General features: G+C 45.4%; 1 protein-coding gene across 2 annotated transcripts in view; it reads right to left on the bottom strand.

The window, feature by feature from the left end:
• The window catches only part of KCNIP1 (potassium voltage-gated channel interacting protein 1), a 371,107-nt gene that overhangs the window by 231,421 nt on the left and 113,463 nt on the right, over positions 1 to 26,223 (bottom strand). Inside the window, exon 1 of one of the 2 annotated variants that reach the window (XM_064161629.1) lies at positions 12,474 to 13,055. The exons of the other annotated variant lie outside the window; for it this stretch is intronic. Within the exon in view, the coding sequence (XP_064017699.1) occupies positions 12,474 to 12,534 (61 nt within the window). The 5' untranslated portion in view covers positions 12,535 to 13,055. Of the gene's footprint in view, positions 1 to 12,473; positions 13,056 to 26,223 lie in introns of those variants that run through there. 2 annotated transcript variants of the gene reach the window in all.

The raw sequence follows: 26,223 nt of genomic DNA, 5'->3' as shown, positions 1-26,223 counted from the left end.
AACTTGTCTAAGATGGAAGCAGAAGATAGCTGAAAACTCATTTCTGTTTTTGAGACTGAACTTAGAGGAATTTTAGATGTCTGCTGTTGTTCCTCTATGTTTTCTCTAATTCTGCAGATACCTTACTTATGCTTTAGATTCTCTGCCTCAAAGCCACACAAGCCTGCAGGGACTCCAGGCACGTGCACTCAGCTGCACGCTCCAGGAGTGTGTGTCCCAGAAATACATATGCATGGAACCAAGAACCAAAGAGCAGTGAAAAAATTGTGGCTCCATTTTCTGGAATGCTCTCAAAGAAAATAGAAGAGGGAAAGAGACAATTTTGGCAGTGTCTTTGCATTCATGTGGACCAGAAAATGCAAATCAATTTGAGGCTCTCTTACTAGTACAAGAAACATTCAATTAACAAATGTGTTGTTCTCTGGGAATGAGACCAAGAAACCACCTTAATATGAACTCTGTTAGAATGTAAACCGTACTCTGCTGTCTTCCAGCATAGACACTAACACCTCCAGCTCTCTTTGAGGTGCACTCTTTTGACTCTAGGTTCCTTCACGCCACTTTTCCCAGCAGCAAATAGGTTAAAATCTCGAATGTTATTTACTGAAAAATTAGACCAAAAAAAAAAAAATCAGGGAAATTAGAAAAATCGAAAATGTAGTTTGCCTGTCACTTAGCTTGAGGTAGCTTCAACTTGATAAAAGGTATGTTGCCCTGAATTGGAGTAAGGCCATGTTTCAAAATGCATGAAGAATTTAAAACACAGGGACCTGAGCAGTCACTGCTGAGTTTTGTTCCCTCTGTACAGTGTTTTATGACAAACAACACAGAGATCACAAGAAGGCAATGCTGATTTCATGCACACACAGGCCATGCTGCCTCTGTGGGTTCCCAACATTCTCTGTCCATTCCCACACCAGACTAAGGACACTCTCAATCATTCCCACCTGTTGAAGACCACAAATGTTCTCTGTGGTGCTCTACATTCACAGTCATGCTAGTTTGAAGCTAGCTAGAATGTTTTGGTGAGAAGAATTAGATTACAGGCTGTGGAAGGAAAACAACGGTAATGTCTACTTCCCTCATAGGCTTGCTGAGATGTATAAGAACAAGAAATAAAAACATAGATAACCACTCTCACTTCACCTGCTGGGGAGCTCTGAGCTACATCCCTCTCTCTAACCGCACCCTCCATTTCTCTCCACTTTGCTTCCTAACTCCCTGGCCGAACCTCCATTCTTCCCTGGGACTTGGGTAAGGTTGAGAGGGGTAGGGGGAAGGTGGAGGGGCAGTTGAGAGCCCCTTCTGGGCACTCGGGTTTCTGGGAGGGAAGTTGTGTTTCTGTATTACCTTTTATCTTGTATATTTCTGTATATAACTGTATATACTGTAAATATCTGCTTGTATATTGTGCTAGCTGTAAATATAAGCTTCATTCATATTTCCAGAGCTGGCTGAGTCTAGTCTGGGTGATTTCCAAAGTGTGGAGGGGCGGGGAACACCCAAACCATCACAACAGTCCAAAACCACTCCTGATCTCAAAATATGACTGCAAGAGATCTCTTCTGTGAAAGAGGCACTTGCTCCAGCTACTCAGCATGCTGTGGAAGCTTCTCTCACATCTCACTTGTACTTCCAGGTCTAGTATAGAGGTGTATAGGCCTTTGCCACACCTGACAAAGGGGAGATGACCATTCTATTGCACTGCAGCAGTGCTTAATGCACCAATACTACAGAAACCACCCACACTGTCCTGAGCAACTTCAGCCCCAAAGAACAAAAATGCTTTGTTCTCCTCTGTCCACATATCCAGTAGAAGATAACAAAGGTGAAGAGGAAGTAAACTCTAACTGTTGGCAAGTATCATATCTCACTTCGTAAGACGGAGAACAGACATTTTCCTGCCCATGCTGGGGCACAGCCCTGAAACTACCAGCACCATCAAATCTAGTAGTTGCTTGCACAGAGCGAAGCAGGTGGTGACACTACAAAAGACAGTGACTCTAGCACACGGTCTTCAAGTGCAGCCTTTGTTGTTCTACCCATCCTAGCGCTGCCACACAATACCAGCAATTACTAGCTGACTGCAACCAGGAGCGTTGCTCCACAGAGAAGAGCTTCTGCAGGTGAGTGCTGTGTCAGATTAGCTGCTTAGTATCACCCTGGCTATTTGCTGCTGGCAACAGCTACAGTGAGCTCCTGAGCCAAATGTCCCATCCCCAACGTGTACCTCTTGTGGTACTTGGCAGGGTGGTCCGTGTGCTGCCTGACTGGAGAACAGCACTCAGCGTGAATAACAACGCCTTAGCTTTGACCTCCCACTCTCCTAAATCTCACATGGTGGGAGGTATAATGCTTAGCAAAATACAATAAAACTAAATCACAGCAAGCAGGCAAGTGACAAGCAATTAACTTGGGCAAAACTCCACAGCAGAAACAGTTCTGGCATAGAAACTGAGCACAAGCTGGGGAGGATGACCAAGGGCATGAATGCTCTGCAGCTTGGCAGCATCACATTCCCAAACTACAGACCAGCAAACTCAGAGCAAGTGGGTGCTGTGGAGATAGACCCAGCACCTTGCACCAGGTGTCCAGGAAAGCACACAGAGATCACATCTCCCACAACATTGACCTCACATCATCCTGCCCCATGAGTTTGATTTATAGGGAAATGAAACTCTTTAAACAGATTGGCTTGTGTTCATGGCTAACAAGACAGAAACATACCCATTGAAGTAACTGGGCATGATTTGTGTGGGCTTCCACAGGGCAGCATCTCTCTGCAGAAACACCGGGAGATGATCGAAGTCTTGCTTTTTGCTCTTTCAGGAAATCAATAGTTTGAAACATTCTTGCTGGCAGAAAACATTACCAGGTACTCATACTTCTCTAGTATTTGCTGATCTCTTCTTCCACATGTAGTCCAGGGCTTGACCATAAACTGCAACAAGCATTTTGGAGCACTGCTCTCCAAGCAGAAGCACGTCCCTCAGAAATGCCAGATTCAACACTAGAGAAGAGAAGGAAAGCTGCATGTGTGCTATGTGCATCCCGGCTCTGCCAGAGCCATTACCCTGGCCTCAGCTCTGGCATTGCTGGAGCCTCAGTGGGAAGAGAAGCAAAAGCAGCCAAACTAGGAGTGAAGCCCTGTGTTTTTTCAGTGATCAGAGCCTGAGACACCAGTGTCAGAGGGAATCATGGAGTTGGGTTCACACCACAGCTGTTTCTAACATCTGTCTGGTTTTGATCTGGATGAAAATTAAGAACCTTTACTAGCTGCTTCCCATTCTCCATATACAGGCCACGGCTCTAAATAGACACAGATTCACTAAAAACAATGCAAAGAGATATGACAAAATTCCTTCCACGTTTGCAAAGTTTCACAACCATCTCACAAACTCTTCAGGGTAAAGGGAAGCTCAGGTCTGAACCAAACTTCTAGTGTAAGAACCAATATATTTTGTAGGTTTTACAAGCCAGTGGCAAGCACAAAACAGTAGTGCACTTGCTTCAAGCTGATACAGCCCCACATTTCACTTATACACTGCTCACTGGGACCTGAATTAGGCTGTGGATGGCATTCAGAATGGGACACTGCTATGTTCTCTGCTGCTGCTGCCCAGCAACACACAAAGAGCACACAGCACTCTTTCTGAACTGCAAGCACATTACCTTCATCAATAGTCAAGACAGAGGAAAAAGAAAAGGCAACATCAGCTAAAATAAATGCAAATGTAACCATGTGAAGAGCTACAGCTGATGGCATTGCCCAGAAAATGTCTGATCAGAAAATTCCCTTTGACAGCATACATTCCTGGAAGACTGCAGTGAGACATGTGCAGCCCAGTGCTCCACCATGCAGGTGATTAGAAATGGTAGAGTAGGAGCTCAGCTGTAACATCCTCAACACTTGCCAATGAGAGCATTCCAAATTGTTAGTGCAAATAGCCCTCTCTGATGCCCTAAAGTCCTGGAAATGAAAGGCATTCCTGACAGAGCAGTCTCTCCCTGGCTTTCCTGCTCTGTGTGCAGGTTCAGTTGCTGCCTACACAATCAGGACTGGACCTCCTGGGACAAAATTGCCTTTGCAACACTTGCCTTTGCCCACCATTCAGTACATACAAATGTCTACCCGGCAAAGGATTTTCCCCATGCAGCTCTTTGTGCAGCTTCCTGCAGCCTGGCTAATTCTGTGTGCACAGGACTGCAAAGTAACGTTCCATCAGCTCACAAGTTAAAATAAGAGACAGAAACAAACACCAGGTCACAGGCACTCCCATCCACACAAGGACATGCTTTCCATTCCTGAGACACTGCTATCACAGCTGGGGGCCACACCTGGCTGTCCCAGTGAAGCGCGGAAAGTGATGTGCAATTCAATTCCAGTGGCTGATCAGGATTAGCAGACAGCAACCTTCTCTGCACTGACACAAAAGTTTCCCGTTTCCCAGTTCTTTCCATCTGCTGCTCCCAGTTCAGACAGCCACACGAGTATCCTTTGAACTGTGCGGATTACAAGTGCAAAGGGGTGCTGATGCTTCCTCACTGCATTAAGGGCTTCCCCTGCATGGGAAGAAAGAGCTTCCTTAAGTAAAACTATCCTTTCCCTAAGGAAAATCATCCTTCCCTGAGCATGCTGGGCTGGCTCCTGACATTCTGGCTCCTGACATTCCCATGACAGCCAGGGAGCTAACAGTGTTACCTTCACGGGGCTGTGCCTACTCTACAGAGGCAAGCCTCGGCTCATGCAGTTTGATGTGCTAGATCAGGGGTCTTGCCTGAGGTTTCAGCTGATAATCAAAAAATCCATGAGGCTGATGTGAAGCATCACACAGTAGAAGAAAGCGCGAGCAGCCTGGGAAGGAATACCTGGGAGCTCAGCCCTGAGCTGCAGGCAGGCAAAGTTACAATTGTTGTCAAAACATTTAAGCTGTGTATCTGACTCCATGCTCTAACTGGCTAAATCTTCTGAACACGGCTTGTTTCATCCCTATTTTCCTGAATACAAATTTGACAAGCAGAAACACTTGTTTTGGCAGAACACTAAAAGCCCCTGATGTTCAGCACTGATCTCTGCAGGCTGTAATTTGCTCCCCCCTCCCGAGGTGACACTCTCCCTTTCCAGTCAGGGCCCTTGAGCAGAAGGATGCAGACGTCTCCAGGAAACCTGCCTCCTGCAGCACAACCTGTATCCTCGCAATCATGTGCTCCATTAACTGTCCTCAGCCACAATATGAAATGTCCTGTTGCCTACGTGTGGGCTTTTAGAGACTGTAGCTGTGGCCATCTATGGAAATTCTGGGCACTTCCCAACTAGCCACCCACAGAACGAGCCTGGAGGAAGAGGAGGGTTTGTGTGAAGAGAGAAAAGCAAACACTGGTGTGTGTGTGAAGGGCTGCAGTTGTTGAATGTGTCAAGACAGTAATGTTTGGCTTGAGGAAAGCCAAACAGATGTAGCAGAGCTCTGCCAGGAAAGGACAGCTCTGTTACCCAGTTCATGTCTTCCTTAAACCTTCCCCACACCATGGCTGCGCCAGCTCCCTCCTGCCTGGGCTGCCTCCTCAGCACACCCCACAGACACTGTCGGCATCCCAGGCAGCTCTGCTGTCCTCTGTCCGTCCCCGTCCCCTAGCACGTGGTGCCTGCCTCCTGAGTCCCCAGGAGCTGTGTCTTATTTCAGCCGTGGTTTGCTCGCGCTTCTCACATTCATTCCACCATGCCCTCCCTATCCTGAACAGTGCCAGCATGAGTTACAACTTCAGGGGTTTAATACAGCTTAACTATCAAAATAAACATTTTGACTGCAGATTCGTAAGTGGAGAAAATAGTTTTATTTTTCTCTTCACATTTAGCCAAATTCAGCATGAGTTTAGGACTTGCTTTGCTTTACCTCTGGCTGCTTTCTGTAAACAAGTTTTTCTTAGAAAGACATGTACAGCCCTGACTGACTCCTGTTCACATTCTGGGTGATGTTAACCACTGTATAGCTGAGAACTGACCAGAACCCAACGCTGTGCTAGGTACTAAGCTCCAGCTTTTCACTTCTACAATGTTCAGTATTTTCAGCTGCAAAAATCCAAGTACTTCCTAGGACCTACTCCAAACATCAAGTAGCCAGCAACTCACACTGGAAGAGCCGCTGTTAAAACTGGAAGTTTACTACGGTTGGAAGTTAAAAGTTGGAACAACATTTTCTGTTTTACCCTTTTGCAGAACAAAAAGAAACTTTGAAGTGCTGCAGCCTACTGCAACACAAAGATGAAGTCTCTCATCACGTCTTCTGTGGTGGGATTTCATGGCTCCATGTGTATGTGCTGCACTCGGAACGGCACAGTACTCACCCCCGAGAGCAGAAAACAAGCACACATGCATGCTAACACAACGTAGCATATAACACACTATGTAATTTACTTTCCCCCATTGATTTTTCTTTATTCCAAACCTCCAAGCTGGGCTTGACTACAGCATCTGAGGCAGGCTGTATGCCTGCGGGAACTAATCACAAACGTACAGCTTATTTTAATTTAATCAGTGCCATCCACTCTTAAGACCAGGTATTTGAGATCCCCCTGCCTCACTAATAGGAGATGTATTCACAGAGAAGCAAGAAAAAAACAAAGAAAAAAAAGTAGAGTTAGCAGCTGCACAGAAGCTAAGGAAATTTTGCCTAAGAGACAGGGAATGGAAGCAATCACAGCTCCGTAAGTCCTACCCACCCCTCAGCAACCCCACACCTTTGTGAGCTCTGGCATAGGGCTGCCGAAGGCACAAGAAAGCAAGATGCGAAGAAGCTCCTGCACCCCTCTACCACCCATCATGCCCAAGCCATGGGGCTGGGACATTTGCCTACTGTGACACTAAGTATCCTCCCACATGCCTCTTGGCACTTCAGGGAAACCCAAGTATTTGGCACGTTCTGACAAACACTTTTTGGCCATTGCAATTTTGCCAAATACCTTCTGACTGACTGCTTACATCCAAGGGTTAGCTACTGAGCGCTACTCTGTACACCTGTTATGAAGACACTTCTCCAGCAAAATCTGCTTGTCAAACCCTCAGCTTCCAGTGCAGGCAGCTGACCATTTACCTGCCCTGCTAGATGGTCCCCAATAACAATCACAGGGAAAAAAATAGAGAGAGAAAAGCTCAGGGAAGTGGTGGAGTCGCTGTCCCTGGAAGTGTTCAAGAAAAGACTGGATGAGGCACTTAGTGCCATGGTCTAGTTGATTGTATAGGGCCGATAGGTTGGACTGGATGATCTTGGAGGACTCTTCCAACCTAGTTGATTGTATGATGAAGTGTCAGTGCTACACATTGGCTCTTGGCACAGCCAGGAGAAACCTGATGAGACATTTCTTCCATTCCCTCGTGCACCTGCAGGCTCAGGTCTCAGATCAGAGGGAATGATGCTCTTTTTCTTCCAGAGAGAAAACAAGTGGAGAGCAGAGATCTCCTCTCTATTCACAAAACACTCAGGACACAAGGCTACACAGTCAGCACCTTGAGGACACAGATTTGTTCTCTCAACAGTGGCAGCCTGTCTGGTTTCTCTGAACAGCAAAAGAAGGACAATTTTCAAAGCTTTCTTTATGCTAAATCTGACTAATTTTTTTCAGGGATAAAGTCAAGTCTGTAGCTCCTCCTAGATGAATTTCAATTCTGTTGAGAATAACACTACGCTAACCAGCTTTTATAATGGTGCAGACTGGGCAAAGTAAACACCAAGGTAGGTCTCCTGCTCAAATCTACCCTCTCCATTCTACACCAACAGGTTTAGGGCTGACCAGGATCAATTCCTTGAAACACTACAGAACCACTTGTTCTCCTTTCGAGCAAAGAATCAAAATGTTCTAGTGCAGAGAACTGAAAGGGCATAGCCGTGACTGGCAGTCCTGAGTATCAGACTGACCTAAGCTCATATCAGAACTTCCCAGTCAAGCAATGTTGCCTTGAAAATGGAGCTGGTTAGACAAAAATCTGATGCTTTTGTACAAGAGCAAACTTTCCTTCAAGACAAAGTCAAGAAATTGGTCACTGTAAAAATGGTACAACCAAGATTTTAAGCAAAGTCAATTCCTGCTGACAGCTATTGCACAAGTGAATAACTGTGCCAGGCTCCTCCAGGTAGCTTAGGTCTGGGTGGTCTTAGACAAAAATAGAGTTATGTTCAATAGACTAATATTGCTGAGGAAGTGGTGCTGCTTTCTGCTGGTGCACCCAGGGCAAGAATTGGGACCTGTGGCTCTAATGCCAAGAAGACCCAAGTGTTGATAAATGTTCGAATTATGTTTTGTTTCCATTGGTGGGGGGAGAAGGTTAGCAGAGAAAAAAAAGAAAAGAGCAAATACAGCTAATCCCTTATTCCTCAATTACCCTTTTCTACTGTAATTACATTTGCCCACAACTGGCAGCACAGCCACCCCCCACTGCACACCAGCACAGGAGTATGGCAAGCAGTTAGAACGAGAAATCTTCCTGCCTTTGCAAGTGCTAATCCTAGCACTTCCATGACAAATATGGAAATGGCTGCTTCCAGCCACATATTTGTTCATTGGCTGCAGACTGCAAAAAATATATTTAAAAAAATCTTTTTGCAGCTGGTTGAAACCAGAGATGCATTTGTGTGAGCATTATCTGCCGTGCCAGCCCTCTGCCTTTTCATGTTGTGGGCTTTCCCTCCCTCCCCCCCCCCAATTCATTTATTGTTTTATTGCTTATGTTTGCTGGAGGATATACAAGGAACTTGAAATTGTCAAGTCCATCTTAACCTTGTATCTGAACAGTAACTGCTAACCTACTAAGAGAGGAACAAGTGTTCCTTTTGGCTTTACTGTCACTTGGTCCCTATGAGCTTTTAATGTTTCCCGCTGTTCCCAGTATCCCTCAGTCCTTGCATCTTTAGGGATCTTACAGAGACAGCAAAGACAGAGACAGGGCTCCATAGATGAGCCTGGGTGGTACCTTGGAAGACGGTTTCATCCAATTCCTTCCACAAAGCAGTGCTTTCTCACCAATGCTGAGTAGAGCAGAAGCATCACCTCCTTAGTCTGATGGAGATGCTCTGTCTAGGACAGCCCAGGAGGACGCTGACTACCTTTTCTGCAGTAGACAACGATGCCTTATTGTTGGCTTGTCCCTAGGACCTCAACCAAACTCCACCAAGAGCTCAATAATACTGCTCTGCTTTGCTGGCTTGAGGTAGAAGCAAACAAAACATGGTAGGAAGCGATCTTTTACTAGGTCAATTCAGGACGACAGAAAAGGCAGACAAAAAGAATCACAACAGTGGATGGAGTTCAAATGCCATCAGTTGAGAAGATCAGAGGAAACAATTTCTAATGAAGTGCACAAATCATCTGTGAAACCACCCCCAGCCACTACCACCAAAGCAAACAGCACAAATCTCATCAACTATTCAGAGACATGTCAGTGAACTGGGAAAGCTTCCGTAGCTCTACTGCTAGGGCTGCAAATCTACAAAGCCTTTATCCCACAAGACAGGATGTGTGGCTTGAAACCTGCTCAAACTAAATGCCCAGATATTTTGAATTAACTCCTCACATTCAGGCTAAATAAATGATCTCCTCTAAAGCACTGTCCCCTCCCACAGATATGGTCTTGCACTTGATGGACCACTGCTCTCAACTTTAAGGCAATTCTGTGCTACTCTTGTCTTTATTGATTCAGGCTCTCCTTTTTCATTAGAACAAAGAATTAAATCTTGTACTCTTGAACAGGACCACAATACATCCTTCAGCATTGCAGCCCATAGCTGAGACAACGGAGCCAGTCACCAGTCCCACTGACACTGCCCCAGACCCAGTCACTCTGCCAGGATCCACTATTTGCTTACTGATATTAACTCATCTCAGGAAACTCCTCACATCAGACATGACCTGTCTCTTCTGCCTCTTAAAAGAGTAAACTTGCATGGCTTATGCTTTTAGTTTATTACACCAGGGGTACCTAGCTTCACATATACACGTGAGCTGCCTAAACGCTACAGCAGTTTTCTTTGAACTGCTTGGATGAGCACATTGACCAAGCTGTACTGCAGACACATGGAACTATTTCTTCCAGCACTTATAGCAACCGTATTTAACCCCTGCATAAATCCTGAAATACTTGAATAAACACACAGATAAAACTAATAAATAGTAGTAGATTATAATCTAATAATAAAATATGTAATAAATGCTTTGCCCAACAAAAGATAGACAGAGTGACATCAAACGAACCAGTTATACCTGAGCATTGTTTGCAAGCCGCCCTCTGGCAGAGAAAGCAACTCCCACAGTAGGATGCACCAACCACCACACAGTTAGGAGTGATCCTTCTCCTCTGCTCAGCACTTGTGTGAGCACACCAGAGTGCTGTAACCAGTTCTGGGCTCCACTGTATACAGATACACTAGGCCCCAGGCCAGCAGAAGCTAGCAGGACGATTGGGGCTGAAGGAGGTGCTGGGGGAACAGGTGGGCAAGGAATCCACCATGTAGCAGTGACTGATGTCTGCTATATAGCTCACAAAGAACACATTTCAGACAGTTGAGTGGTTTATTGTGGAGAAGGTGAAGTGCTCACAGTCAGTGTAAAACACACCAAGCAGCCCAGAGGAACATGTGGCAAACATTCTGCCATTCCTGTTTGGAGAACTGGGGGATCCTCTGGACATCGGTTTAGAGGAACATTTGCAACTGGCTGAAGTCAGCTGAAACCAGCAGCATTGTTTCATAATGGTCTTTCCTATCAGGTAAATAGTGACTGAAGCATGTAAGACTCCATACTGGTTTCGAAAATAACTAAGACAACCCAAGGAATTTCTTCCAGCTAGGTCCTCTACTAACCAACACCACCACATGGATAGCCAAGAGGTGATAAGTCGGGGAACACAAGTTTGGGTAAATATAGCTGAACAGCCACTGCCAGTGGGCATCAACAAGATTGAATCCCACTGTAAATGTTGAAATGTGTGAGCAGATGCTGGATTTTTCCTGCTTGGGAACTCCAACTAAAAGCAGTTTCTTCCATCTGCTAGAGAGTTGAGCCAACAAAGTAGTGAGAACAGATAGATTTCAGCCAAAAGTTACCTACATCTAATGGCAATTAGATCCAGCTCCCAGGTTTCTGGCAGGTATGTAGGTCATCCCTTGGTGCCACAGCAGTCACCATGTCCAGCACTCCATGTTCAGCTCTCATATACTTACTGCCTAAGCACAACTCCTAAAGCTTCAGGTGTGACTCAGTGCTTAGACAATTAAGAGAGTGGTACTTGCATTAGAAATAATATCAGACACAGCTCAGGAGACTGCCAGTGTTGTTACAATGTGGCCCTAACTGTACAGAGGAATTCTACATCCCTACACACACTCCAGTGTAAAATGTTTCCCTATTCTCCCTGTCTTGCACCAGGAGCACAGACTTTTTACACTTGCTCACCAACTTGCCATTATCAGATCCCCTGTGCAGCCCTTCCCCATTGCTCTACAGAGTGGCTACTTATTTGATGCTTCCCAAGACAATTTTGAATTTTAATTTTTAGAAAATCCACACCAACTTGCAGTTCAAAAATATATGAGGCAAGCAACAGATCCATTGGAGACAGAGACCTACCCTAGAAATAGAGGCTCTCATAGGGAGTATTTCCAAGCAGCAGAAAGACTTGACCAAGTTACAGAGACTCTCTTTACAGTTTCTTAAACAATGCTTATCCTGTACGGAATGGATGTGCCCTGACAGTGCTTTCAACTTTCTGCTCAAGAGCACCCTGGATTTTTTTAATTTACCCTGAAGGAAACTGAGCAAAGCTTAAGCAAACACCACACAAATGAGACCTCCTGAAAAAAAAAAATCAGCATTTCACAGCCAATGTTTATGGATTTAAAGATTCATCTCCCCAGGATTACAGCTGACTTTCTCATTTTTCACAACCTTCTTCTCCTCCTCTCCTTTATGAAAGCATCCTGATTCCCCCCCCTTGATAATCTTTATAAAACACACATTAGTACTGTACACCACTTGCTCTTGGAGTAAATATGCAACACTGTCTGTAACAATACTTTCCCAGAAAGAAACCACAAGATACTGGGAAGAATCTGCTGTGTATCTACATATTATTCCCAGCTCAAAGGCTTTATAAAGCATGGTATTTGGAAGTAAACAGGTTTCTTCTGCAAGTGCCCTGCATATGGAGCCACTGAGTTTCTCCTCCTCACACATGCCTGTATGAAAGGTTATAGTATTTCAGATGCTTTTCACTCCCACCCCCCCAAGCCCCTCCACAGCAATTTCCTCATGCCCACACATTTCCTCCATCACCTCGCATCCCACTCTGCTTTGCAAATTACACCTCAGATAAACATTGCTGGGTTACTTGAAAGTGGCACATGTTAATTTTCTCCTCCCTTCCTAATACAAATTTCTCTCATAGCAAACATACAAGAGGGATAAGAAAAGCAAACAGGAGGTCTTACCTTTTGACGGTCTTCTTTGTTTCGTTTGTAGAGAGGAGAACGTACCCATTACAGCACCCATTGCAAAAGCTACTTGTGAGTTTTGGGGGAGGATTTCTTTCGGCTGGTTCTTTTTATAATTATTATTATTCTCACGGCACACGCACCCCTCCCCCCACCAGTGAACGAAATCTCTGTGGAATGCCCCCAAGAACAAACCAAAAATCAGAGGAAGTCAAGAGAAGAAAGAAAAGAAGAAAGGAGGAGGGAAGAAGCAGAGCACTGCAGCTCAGCGTTCAGCAAGCGTTAAGCTTTGAGGGTTGTTTTTTTTAAGTCAACACACATGCACTGACTCACAGCCGGCTGCTGTTATTATTCAAAACAGCTCCCCATCAAAATTTAAATGCTAGGTAGATTCCCTCAGACCAGAGCTGGCAGCAGATGCATCAAAATATTTACTGGAGCACAGCCACATAAACACACAGGCTAATTCTTCCTCCCGCTCCCTTATGGCTCCAAGCAGCAGCCTGGAGGTCTAGCGAGGGAGCGGGAGCGCATCTCCCCCAGTGCCTGCTGAACTGGAGTCCTGTAGGCACGCCGAGGGTCTCGGAGGGAAGCCAGGGCTTCGGGCTGGCTACCAATTCGGAATGAATGAAAATCTTCTGAGTGGGAAAGGACAGTGAGGGAGGCAGCAGAGCCCCAGCTGTGCGGACTGCATGCTCCTGCTAATTAAGAGTCTGACAGAAAGGTAGGAAGCAGCAATCTCTAACAATCTTCCTAAGCAGAGAAGTCAGGGGAAAGTAAGCACAACGCGGGGAATGGGAAATTTCCCCACAATTCTTTTCCTTCTCATCTTTTCTCATACACCAGAAGCTCGTGGAAGACAGCTGTTAATAACTTATTTTTCTGCAAAGTACGGGCACATGCTTCATGAGGAGATAGAAACAACAAACTGTTGAAACCAAATCTTAGAAACTTCTGATGCTCAGAGGAGAAGGTAGGACAACTCCCAGCAAATCAGCTACACACCTTGTTTTCTCAAAAGGTGAAATAGCAAGTGTTCAGGTACAGAGAGAGTTAAATACACTGAGGAGGACATCACAACCAGAATTGTTTTGCTATTTGCACACCAACTGAGATGAAAGGAGCATCTGTGCAAACATTGCATTTCTCTGAAGAAGTTCATTCCTCCACCAGAGAACAAAGCACCTTCTCTCAACAGGTTTCCCCAGCTTCCCTCTAACTTTGCAGTAAAGATTTCATCAAACACTGATGCCAGGGTCCCCAGAATGAGAAGCTGTACAGTATCACTGTCCCTGCAAGTAAAGCCCTGTGACTCTGCTCACACGCTACCAGCAATGCCATCTCCTCATGCACAGGTGTGCTTGCACCCCCAGAGCACACCAGCAAAGAGCCTTCCATTAATGGCTGGCTGCAGAAGGCATCACACAAAATAATTTGTGTTTGGGGTTTTTTTGCCTTGTTTCAAAGTACAGCAATTGAAGTTTTCCCAAGGAATGTCTGAGGTAAGGTCCTGCGCACCTACCAAAGTCCAGAACTGACATGCATCCATTGAGGTGGATGCAAAGTGCCTGGGACTTGGGGCACACAGTGCTGCTGTGGTCACTGCTGGAGGAGCCTGGCCTGCTGTCTTCTACTCTTCCTGGCTCCCCACAATTCCTCCCCCAGGCTAGCCATGGCTGTGATCCCACAACTTCTGGACAAAATGGGCTTCTCTGGCCACTCAGATCCAGATGTGGGTCCTTCAGACTCGTGGAGCTCCCCAAGGCACTAAAAAGCTGTATGAAATTCTTAAGCTCTCTCATTTTAGAACAATTCTCTTTTATGAATATTTTATTTGTGTTTACACATTAAAATGTGATATAGGGCGCAGTGTGAATGTGGAAAATCATTGCTCTTGGTATTTGGGTGCACAAGGAAAGCTAAAGGGTGACCAGCAGCCATGGCAGATATGACCTTGTGCAGTGGTGGCTGCTTCATGCCATGTCTGCAAAGATGAGAAAAGCCAGCAGGTGAGAACATGCCTGTTCGTGTCACTCATCTTGCAAACCAGCATCAACGACAGATAATAAGGCTTCTGTTTGGCAGGCTGAGTTTCCCCTCCCTTTGCCACCTCAGTGATATATCACTACCCTTCCTTGACATAAGTGCCATGACAGAACCCTCCATGGCTCTTGAGCCAGGAGCTGTGCTTCAACTGAATGCATCCCTGCATCAGATCTTCACCTGGTAGCCGTGTGGCCGTGCCTGCCTGCCTGCCTGCAGGAGGAGGTCTCATGGCCATCTCGGGACTCCTCTGTTGACACTCAGCTAAAAGTATCCTACCATGACAAGCAAGGGCTGCCAGGGGGCACTGTGCTCCTCATCCTCTGCTCCTAGGATTGATGTCCCCAAAACATCTCAAATAGAAGCAAAGCTGTTACTAGCAGAAGTCATGAGCTGACGCTCCTGAACGTTGTCCACTTGCAAAACCACAGACCAGTTGACACATGCACTGAGAAAAAAAAAATGTTATGAACCTAGGAGTTGCAAAGAGCTGCATGGCTTTTCCTAGAAGTGTTAGCTACAAAAAGACCTTTAAGGCCATCAAGTCCAGTCATTAACCCATCACTGTGAAGTCCACCACTTTACCATAACCCTCAGCACCACATCCACAGGTCTTTTAAATCTCTCCCTGGATGGTGACTCCATCACTTCCCTGGGCAGCCTGTTGCAGGGCTTGATAACATTTCTTCCCCAAAATGCTTTCCTAATATCCAACCTAAACTTACCCTGGCACAACTTGAGGCTATTTCCTTTTGTTCTGTCACTTGTTACTTGTGAGAAGTGACTGACACCCACCACACTACAAGCTTTTATCAGACAAAAGCACCTAGAAAGTAGATGGATTCAGGATTCTTCCTGACATGGGCTGGATCTCAGTCACAAAGGAAGAGCTCAGGCTGGGAGCAACAGATTAGGCAGCCCTAGAAAAAAGTAATTTAGGAATATAAAATTGCACCCCTGATGCTGCACTCTTGTTTACTTGAAACAGCACAGTGTATGAAGGCAGAGGGCAAATGTGAATACTCAGTTTTCTTTGAAACTTGAAAGCAGAAAAGATTTGTCTTGGCTGGAAAGCAGTATTGACAGATCTCTATGAAATCGTGGGGATAAATGCTTACTTAGCATGGTTCAGATATAGAGGAAGAGGGACAAGAGAAGGGACCATGTCTGTGCCTAGGCAGACAAGCACAGAATCCTAGATCACCAGCTCAAAGGCAGCTGCTTTCTCTCACAGCCAAAAATCAAGACTTCAGAGGAACAGAAGCACCATAAACACTACTGAATTAGAGTATTTGCCACAGCGAGCAGGAATTGTCTTCTTCCAAAGGTGATCACCCAAATTTATCAACCTAGGAGATAGGTTATATCTCCTATTTAATCAACCTATAAGATACAATATGCACTGATGGCCACCCTCTGAGGAGCTGAATATTTTTAGAGACAAGATGAAGTCTGAGCTCTGACTGTGATGGTGCAGTGCACAGTACTAGCTGTGTGAGTACCTAAGCCAGCATTCTGGATCAAGCTGCTATCAGAGGATCAAAAGTACATCGAGGAAATGAGATACTGTGTTGTGCCAAACCTGACTGCAGCCCTGGTGTGATTTGCAGAGCTCCAGACCTGGTCTCTGCTCAGTTTCCAGTGCAGTGAAAAATCTCAGCTGCACACCATGGGGCTGCACTCACACAGCTCTCAAGTCTTTGCTTGCAGAGCTGAATGTCTGTACTGCTTCATGATGCCTGCACCATTCCTAAACCCAGCCACTTGGCTATGAAAATTTCACCCAGCCAGTGCCTTGGGTGACCATTCCAGCACATCCCAGATGTTACTGCCAAGGAGGAGAGAGGCTGCCGGGGGAAAGGGTCAAGGGTGCTTCATCCAGGTAGCAGGCAGGAACCCAGGCACACACAGATACAGCAATAGCTGGAAAGTGTTCCTCAGGTCACACCTCTACCCCAAGAGAAGCCTTTATACGTAACAGCCAAGCACTCAGCTGGGTGCTGATCTCTTGTGATAGATCAGCAGGACAGATGTGTCTCAACAGGCCACCACTAATCCAGCATTATTGTCTGCTAGCAATTAAACCCCATTCCATCTTTCACCACCACCATATACCATATTGTAATAAATTCTGCCTACTAACAAAACTAGTATTGTTCACTGACCGTCTTCATGATTTCTTTCTATCTCCTAACTCTACACTTTTGCTTTTAATAAGTATCTATGAGACTTAGAAACATCAGAGCAAAGCAGGCAGACATTGGTAGCGATTGAGGTACTTATTTGTTGGTTGAAGCCAGAAGGTTTAGACAGAATAAGTAGCTCAATACTTTTAATAAATGCAAATACAGCATCTTCAATTAAAACCATAGAATCAACCAGCTTGGAAAAGACCTCCAAGATCATCCAGTCCAACCTATCAGCCAGCCCTATCCAATGAACTAGACCATGGCACTAAGTGCCTCATCCAGCCTTTTCTTCAACATCTCTAGGGATGGCGACTCACAGCTAACAGATATTGATATGGGATGGAAATCTCCTGGGATTGAGGTCACAGGATTGGCACAGCTCTGCTCCCTGGTGGGATCAGGTCCTCTTCCCACTGGAGACAGAAACTGGTGTGAAATGAAGCCAGACTACACTTGTGTTATATCCACTCTGAACTACACATTTCTGGTGTTTTCATCAGCCTATACAGGGAAGCAGAGGGAGAGGCTGGCTTTTTCACCATGCAGAAATATGGACCACTGCCAGAAGAAGCCACCCTCTTAGTGCAGTATCTAAGGACATATTTTCTGGTTGATCAGCATCCCCTCCTACGAGGCAAAGCTGGCAGCGTCCATCTGTAGAACTAGCCAAGGAATGCCTCAGGCATACCCGTATTTTAAAGCTTAAAGCATTGGTGAAATTCCATCTGATGTATTATTTTTGTCTCTGTGAGTGCAGCAATGAGCATCTGCATAACAGGAACACAAATAAAACCGGAATGCTGCCTGTTTATAGCGAGCCCTTGTCAATCACTCTATCTATCAGAGAGTGGCTCCAGGAAAAGTTCTGCTTTAAGCAACTGAAATAAGTTGGAGGTGACCAATTCTTTCCCCCTTATGGCTATTTTAGGAATGAGATCTAGGCAGCATTTGGCAGAGTTTCTTTTTTAGATGCAGAAAACGAAAGGATTTTCAATTTTCATATTCCAGGAACGAATATTTATTTCAGGTAAGCATTTTACTGTCACCCAGCAAGGAATGCTTCAGTTTAAGGCAGAGGTGACCTGCTCACCTGAGCACCTACTGCTTCTCTCAACCCAACTGCAAACCCAGTCCTTATGACAGGCAACTGAGAGCATACTAGAAACAGAACTGGGATGATGCCACATGAGCAGTGACACAGAAATGCCAGGTCTCCATTTTCAGCTGGGTCCACCCGACCCACTGACACCAGCCCAATTACTGCTCAGTCATCTGGCACAAAACCACCCCCAGCCACGGCTACAAGATGGGTCCCCTCTGCAGCAGGAATGCAGTGGCTCCTGTGATACTCTGGGCAGGGATTCCTCCACGAGGGAAGGCAGGCAGCGGGGGAGCAGAAGACAGAAATCAAATGCACAGGCAGTGATAAAGCAGCCTCTTTGCATATGCTGCCTGTGCACCACAAGATGTGTCCATCGGCTCCTGCCCCCTCTCTTCCAGCTCTCTGACTTTTAAAGCAGTTCATGAGACACTGAGACTTGGCTATCTGGAGGAAGAAAAAAAATACAAAGACCAGAATCGCAAAGGAAAACGTTCCTTTTCTAAGAGAATGAGATGACTTTCTGTTGCTTAGCAAATTTTTAACCAGTTCCAGCCCTCAGCTGTCTGCGTCAGAGCAGTCTCTGCCAAGCCCTTTGCCTGACCCTAAGACCAAGGCTCTGCAAATGGCCTGTCAGAAGACTTCTTGATCCACGGTTCGTCTGATTGCAGTAGCCACTGCCTGCATGGGTGAGAAGTTCCAGAGAATACATCTAAGCCTGCTGTGCTGGAGGAACAAATGTTCCCCTCAACACCACTAAGTGACTGGCCCTTCAGGTCAGCTGGCTGCTGAGGCTCCATCCAGCAGCCCTCCACACAGTTGCAGACCAGCTAAGGAAGACCAAGTTGAAAGAGCATGGTAGAAAATGAGTAAACTAGCTCCATCTGGACCCTGAGGAGAAGCAGCGGTCACCATTATGACCATATGTATAGAGCTTGGGATGCTGAGAAGTCTCTGTAGTGCAGCTCCCCAAAGACTCAACCTGCAGGACCCTGAGAAGCAGAAGGATGGGAGCACCATTTCTCTCGCAGTAGTAGTCATCATTTTGCTTTTCTTAGCTTATCTGCTATTATTGAAAATAATTCTTTGGTTTGACTGCTAAGTTTTCTTTTTACACTAACCACTACATTCAAGGTGTGGTTCTTTACTACAGATCTGTATTATTAACTTACTAAAACCATCCCAATTCCAAGTAGGAAGGCACAGAGCTAAGTCCACTGACCTGGGAATACACACAGCCTCTACAAAGACCTACATGGATAGACTAAAGCAGCATGAGATAACCTGCTCTGCTACTGGAAACCAAGTTAATCAAGCTGAGGCAGCTTTTTGTTGCTCTATTCCTTTAAAAATTGTTTGAGGACCTTTGCGAGCCATCATTTACCTTTCTGTCAATGTAAGGACATAGTGGCTCTTCCCACTCCAGCTTCTCACAAGGTCAGAAATCACCATCTGTTTTTCCTTCCCCAGCACTTACTTTTTTTTGCAGAAGTTTCTTTCAGAAAAGTAGCAACAGATAAGAGTCTGATTTCATCCTCCTTTTCTCTCCACTCATGAGCCATTACAATAAATGGGAAAGTTTTCAAAGACATCTTTTGCGCTCTCTGAGAACAAGGGAACAGAACAGGAGCTATTAAAAGATTCATTACTGCACCTCTCCAAGCCCAAAGCAAATTCTCATGCTAGCTGGCTTTGTCAGAGCTTAAAAGCTAGAGGTTCTTCCCTCCATTCTGATGGAAATATATTTATCATGATATGAAAGCCAGTGAATAATAATGCTGAGAAATCAGACAGAATAGATGAGGCATAAAGCTCTGGGATCATCTAGATTTTCATGATACAGCAGGACCAATATTAAAGTGTTGGAAAGCCACTTGCTTTCCAGTCTACAGCAAACATAGCTATGCAAATACAAACAAAATAAAGGCAACGGTCACTTATTACCATGAAAGAGGGAACACAAATGCAGGCACTGAGGTCTGAGCAAGCAGGGTGCTTCTCTACTTAAAATCCCAAGAAGGAAAGCAGAGAATGGAGCTAGCATTTTGCATACTATTGCTCAGAGCAAGCAGACAAACATTGGTCTCTTGAAATCAAGATCAAATATCCCTGCTCTGCTCTTTTCTCTTTAAAGTTCCAGAACAGACCACTGCTGCAGCTGCAAACAGGTAAGCCTGGCCATTTCTGTACTCACGGTGAACAAGAAAAAGAATAAGGCCTTGCTCATCCTATATGAGGCAAGACAGTGGGAGCTGAAAACAGAACTGCTTTATTGTCTACTGGTTCTTCTTTGTTTTGGTAATAAAACTAGACAGAACTCCACAGAACAGGCTTAATACTTGCCCTAAGGGTGTCACACTCAAAAACAGGTAGCTGAGAGCTTATGAAGGGAGCACTTCTCATCTCTAATGGCAACTTCAACAAAACATAAGGTAGATACTGGTTTATAACTTTGATTGGAGTATTTCTTCTGTAAATAGGTGTAGACTGTTTCCACATTAAAAAGTGAAAGGAGGGACAAAAAGCCCAGGCAAAGCACTTGCTCAAGGGGTGGCATGGAGAAATGCGTGAGGGCAAGAGAGGAGGAATTCTGTGAGGTGGTGATTCTGGCACACCACTGACAGAGAGCAAATGCTAAGAGACAAGCAGTGGGATGTAGCACTGAGTCCTGTAAAGGTGACGGTTGGGGAGCAGGGAATTAACATGGCCAAGTCAGGAATTATAAAAACAGAAATTTTTTTTTTTTGGAACCCCACCCCCAAACTACATACAAAAATTAGTTTAGTTTATTGACAGATTCAGTTTGATTGGGAATTTCTTAACCAAAAAAAAATTGCAGATAAATTTAGATATTTTGGAAGTCAGGAAATGGAGAAGGCTAAGCTGTAAACACAGCTTTACCCCCCTAGCAATCAGGCTGAGCAGAAGATTAAGGGAACAACAGGTCTCACCCACAGAGGTGAGATAGGCATTCAGCAATGATTCCTTGCTCAATGCCTCTGTGAAAGTGGCCTTCTGACACTGCAAGCAATATACAATAACAGAGATCCACGCAGCAGAAGCCTGAGGTGGGCAGCCAAGCCGCCAAGCTCAGAAACATCTTGAACACTTCTTCCACAAACGGGATGATTGTGGAACCATGCTGGCTTCACAACAGCAGAGGAGAGAGAAAACTGCTACTGCCTCCCAGTCTGGAAGGCAGCCAGAAGGCCAGCTGCTGAAATGGTCCAAGAGGGGTCAGTCCGGATACCGCCAGTGGCTCGCTCTCAAAGGACCCCAGGGCTTGCCAAGCCTGCACGTTTACACAGAAGGGTGCAAAATTGGGGAGAACCATCCAAAAGCAGGGATGGGGTAAAACCAAGAGCCATATGAAAATGTAGGAGCCATCCAAAAGAGGAGATGGTCCTGTCACAGCAGGAACCTGCCCTGTCGGGCACTCTATCAGGAGCTCTTTGAAGAGAAGGGACTGTCACAGCAGGAACTCTCAAGGCAGGGACCTTTTCCTGTTCTCCCTTACTCTATTTATGCTTTTCTAGACAAAGTGTCCATTTACCATTTATACCAGGCACAAAAACCCAGCCAACCACCAGCCCAGTTCCAGTTCGGGCTTCCCCATGGGTCAACCCATGTGTGGAAAGGTGCCTTTTGCTCTTCCCCCTTCAAGCCTGCAGAGCAGGAGCGAAGAGAAGCAGTTTTTGCACCTTCTTCTCCCATTCAAACCCACAGAGTGGGAGGGGGAAGAAAGCATTCTGGGATACCCCAGGACAGTGACGTGAAACATCAGCTACACAGAAAGCAAAACAGCCAGGAGGTGATCAAAGCAGACTGATAGCATTGGTGTGCTAGAACAAAAAGTAAGGTAGCAGACACCAGTGATGTGAACCTGTCTGGTGAAGGGATGGCATCAAGAGAGGCCAGAACGCAGGAATAGAAAAGGACTGACCATCTCCCCGAAGCACAAGCCTTTGATAAGGAAAATTAACAAGTGGGACTTAATAATAAGGAAACAGAAAACCTGGAATAATTTCATAACAACATTAATTTGAGAGGGGAAAGACAGGGTGGTTAGTGCTAAAAGCAGGCTGCAGAGCCAGAGTGCTCCAGGGGGGAAAGTGCCTGGCACAGCCAAGGATGCCCAGGACAAGGCTGCACATGCAGGCATCAGGAGCTGGAAACTCATGTTCTCAGGATACCCTTACAGTAATGTCTGAGGATGAAAACACTCACATTACAGCAATGAAGACCATGTATTACCCCACAAAATGTGCTTGAAGATTGTGCCAAGTGAAGTCTGGTCTTTCAAAATCATCAAATTTATATATGAGAAGCTTCAAGGTGAAGCAAAAAACCTTAAGGAGTACAAGCCAGAACTATGAGGCCACAAAGAAGGCTGAGAATCAGGACACCACTGCTGCATGTTGCAACCACACAAAAAAGGAGCAGTATTTAGATGTGAATGCCATGTGTTAAGTCATCTCTCACACACACAGCAAAGGGAGGTTTGAATTTTGGCAGCCAGTGGTAACAGAAGATGCCTAAAGCCTTCACCCTTTGCAGGAAAAGAGACTGAGGTAGAATATGATACTTTGGCTGCCAGGTAGGCATTTAGTCCTTGTCCCAGTGATGGCAATGGCAGCAGTGATGGCAATGTGCACGAAACAGGCACTCACCTGCTAAGAGCACCACAGGGGACATCAAGCAGCCAACACCAAGTATCAGGTACATACAACTCACCTAAATCTCCATAAGGTACCTTTTTGTCTTAATACATGAGCATTTCCATTGCACCTCCAGCCTGTTTGAACAGAGAAAGTGCCCAGCTACATCAGCAGGCTCAGTGTGAACACGTATTGCAACCAAGCACAGGAAAAGATCCTGGGGAAATGTGTCCTGGTATTGTGCATGATGACAAGGACATCTCTCCCAACATCTGAGACAGGCACTGCCAGAGCACGGCATGTACTTGCTCCCTGGCTCACACCCCCAACAGCAGCTCAGCACTGTGCACTGTCTGAATGTGCAAATTGAGCAAGCTGAGCGACAGACAGGAATTCAATGGGGTTTTGTTCCCAGAAGCATTAGAAAGAATATGTCAAAACTATATAAGGAATGTGAACAATAAATGTCAATCCAGGCTAACAGCCAGTTTCACTTCTGTCGTGTGATACTGGTCAAAGAGGACTCATCAAGAAAGCAAAAGTGATTTTTCATCATTAACTGTTTCCATGGATGACTGATAAATTGACTCCAAGTGATTCTACAGTCAGTGACTTCATTTCAGGGAGAAGAAGAGAGCAGAAGATGTTCAGATGATCTTGGATGTCTCCTTCCCTTTTGCTTTAGTGCACTTCACAGATATGTGCCAGACTAACCGCATTTAATTCAGGTCATTGAGCAGATGCACAGACCGCCGGGTAACTAATGTGGAGAGTTAACCAGCCATTTTTGTTCCACATTTCACTTCTTACCATAGGGTCTTGTGAAAAAGAACAACAGCAGCTATTAGACACCTCTAGGTAAATTCAGTTGGTGTCAGGTTAAATCACATCAGGTGAAGAAGTCTGCTAAATAAGAGAGTGTTGCATCTGTACATAGACATACAGAATCAGGAAGGCTGGAAAAGACTTTTAAGAACATGGAGTCCAACCATCACCTTCACACAGCTAAGTCTACCACTAAGCCATCTCACCCAGTTAACAGCACTAACACTTTCAAAAAATGTTTCTGAAACTGGTGAAACCTGAAATCCTACTTCCCTTTGACCAAGAAAAAGGGGTTGGAAAAGGGATTTTCTTACAGGAAAGCGAGGGTTGGAGTATCTGTTTCTTAAGCAGATAGCATTTATCTAGATTCAGTTGCACTATTAAATAGCAAAACTACCCAGACAGGATATAAAAAGTACACTGAGACAATCGAAAATCTTGACAGATTTGGAGGTCCCCACGTTTTACAGTGTGTCCCTGTAGTGTCTTTCTGTCAGCAGAAGCAGTGAGTATTTTCATCTGTAACTCCATCTTAACTTAATTTACTTGAGAGAATTCCCATTAAGGTCTCAGCAGATGAGGAATGCTTCCAATAAAAGGAATAGATGCCATTCCTGTAGTGCTAGCTGGTGGGCTGAGTTATTATTATTACAATTATATAATAACTTTCATCTTGGTGCTGAAGTGTTCCCCAAATCGTATCATCCCTGACAGTTATTTCCAAATTCTGTCCAATACACCAATCCAGATAATCTCTGGAGTTATTAACTAATTAAAAATATTCCACTTCAAAATGTACCAATGACAGGGTGTAGACAGCTCTGAGACAAACTGTGGCACTACTTCCACTGCTGGCAGTTCACTGGTTTGTGCAATAATCCAAACTAAAGCAAACAGACCCAAAATTCCAAGGTAGATACTCATGTTAGAATGGTTTAGGTTGGAAGGGACCTCAAAGATCATTCAGTTCCAACCCACTGCCATAGGCAGGGACACCTCCCACTAGAACAGGTTGCTCAAGGCATCATCCAACTTGGCCTTGAACACCTCCAGGGAGGAAGCAGCCACAACCTCCACAGGCAACCTTTTTAGTGTCTCACCATCCTCACTGGAAAGAACCCTTTCCTAACATCTATTTTGAATCTCCCCTCTCCCAGTTTAAACCCATTCCCCTCATCCTGTCATTACAAGACCTTGTAAAGAGTTCCTCCTCAGCCTTCCTGTGGGTCCCTTTCAGACACTGGAAGGCTGCTATAAGGCCTCCTTGAAGCCCTCTCTTCTCCAGGCTGCAGAGCCCCAACTCTTGTAGCCTGTCCTCATAGCAGAGCTGCTCCAGCCCTCTGATCATCTTCATGGCACTGCTCTGGACTCTAACAGTTCCATGTCCTTGTGTTGAGGGCTCCAGAACTGCACACAGTACTCCAGATGTGGTCTGATGAGAGCACAGTAAAGGGGGAGAATCCCCTCCCTCATCCTGCTGGCCACACATCTCTTGATGCAGCCCAGCACAGGGTTGGCTGGCTGGGCTGCACGTGCACACTGCTGGCTCATGTTGAGCTTTTCATCAACCCAGCCCCCCAGGTGCTTTTCCTCAGGGCTGCTCTCAGCCCTTCACCACCCATGTTATCTTTAATTTACCCAGTCAAAAGTGTTTTCAGAACACACTTTGGAACACATTGCCTTTAAAGCATGATCTGAAGAAAGCATGCTAGTGCACTATGATTTCTCTTTGACACAGAAGGCTGAGAGGGCAGCAGTGTCCCTGCTGTGCTACTAAGGCTGAACCCTCAGCTGGAGGAAGAACACTGCGCTGCTTCAGGAAGCCAGGCTGATTTCACATACAGACAGAGGAGTTAGTCAAATGCTTTCACATTTCATGCATAGCCTCCAAACAGAGACATATAGGTTAAACATTTTCTTTTCTGAAAAAAATGCCCAAAGTAAATAGAATTTATGTCTTGTCCATCAGGTGTCTTTTCCACTAAGAAAATGGTACTGTTATTTTTGCCTTCCCCCCCACCTCTAAGATCAGCATCCAGAGCATACCTTCCTATAGCCTAAGCAGCTGACCCATATTAACTAGTGCAAGTAACATGTAAACCTCTGGTATTTGTTAAGGGAGACTAATTTCAACATAGAGACTGCACACACACCAGGAGCGGGCACTGATCTCCTCTGGTATTTACCACAGGTATTACAGTTAGCCAGCTGCTGCCTGGCTGTATGGTGCTTCTGCAAGCCTCACAGCCTTTTACTGCTGTGCTGGACAATAGGCAAGCAATTATTCTTCCATAGATCCCCTCCTCAGCAAAATCCTGCAGCTAATCCATAGTGGGAATTGTTGCATCTCTGCAGGTGGCAGAATGTAACCGGGAACGCCTCTCAGTGGAGTAAAGCCACACCTCTGCTATAGCGTGGAACATACATTAAACTGCTGGACAACTACAGCATTGGCAATTTCCTCATAAAGCTGATGAATAACTTCTCATCAGACACAGATGTGTAAATTCCAGTCAGCACTTTGGTTTTTTTCCAGGTCTCCTCTATTTGGCTTCTACAGAAGACTTGTTTCTTGATTTAGATTTAATTCTAGCCAAAGGAACGACAGCAAAAAGATTAATAGCAAACTTATATGAAACAAATCTTCAGCAATCCTCTTCTGTAAGCTCTGAAGACTGCCATCAAGATTTCATTAATCTAGTGGGAAGAGCCCTGGCGTAAACCAGCTGTCAGGAAGCTAAAAGGTGCAAGTCAGTCCACAACTCGGAATGCTGCATGCCCATTCCTGGGTAACAGGCTCTGCAAGTATGTCCAAGCCCTGGCTTCTGTCTCCAATCCTCTAGGTCCACGAAAGCCTCTGGGGATCAGCTGCCCTCCTGCACGGCCAATTAATGCAAACTGCAGGTCACTTGTATGTAGAGAGAGACAGAGGC

This window comes from Pogoniulus pusillus, chromosome 22 (genome assembly GCF_015220805.1).
Source record: "Pogoniulus pusillus isolate bPogPus1 chromosome 22, bPogPus1.pri, whole genome shotgun sequence".
NCBI classification, from domain to species: Eukaryota; Metazoa; Chordata; class Aves; order Piciformes; family Lybiidae; genus Pogoniulus; species Pogoniulus pusillus.
The sequence above is the reverse complement of the archived record's forward strand: the minus strand, read 5'-3'. Positions and strand labels throughout refer to the sequence as shown.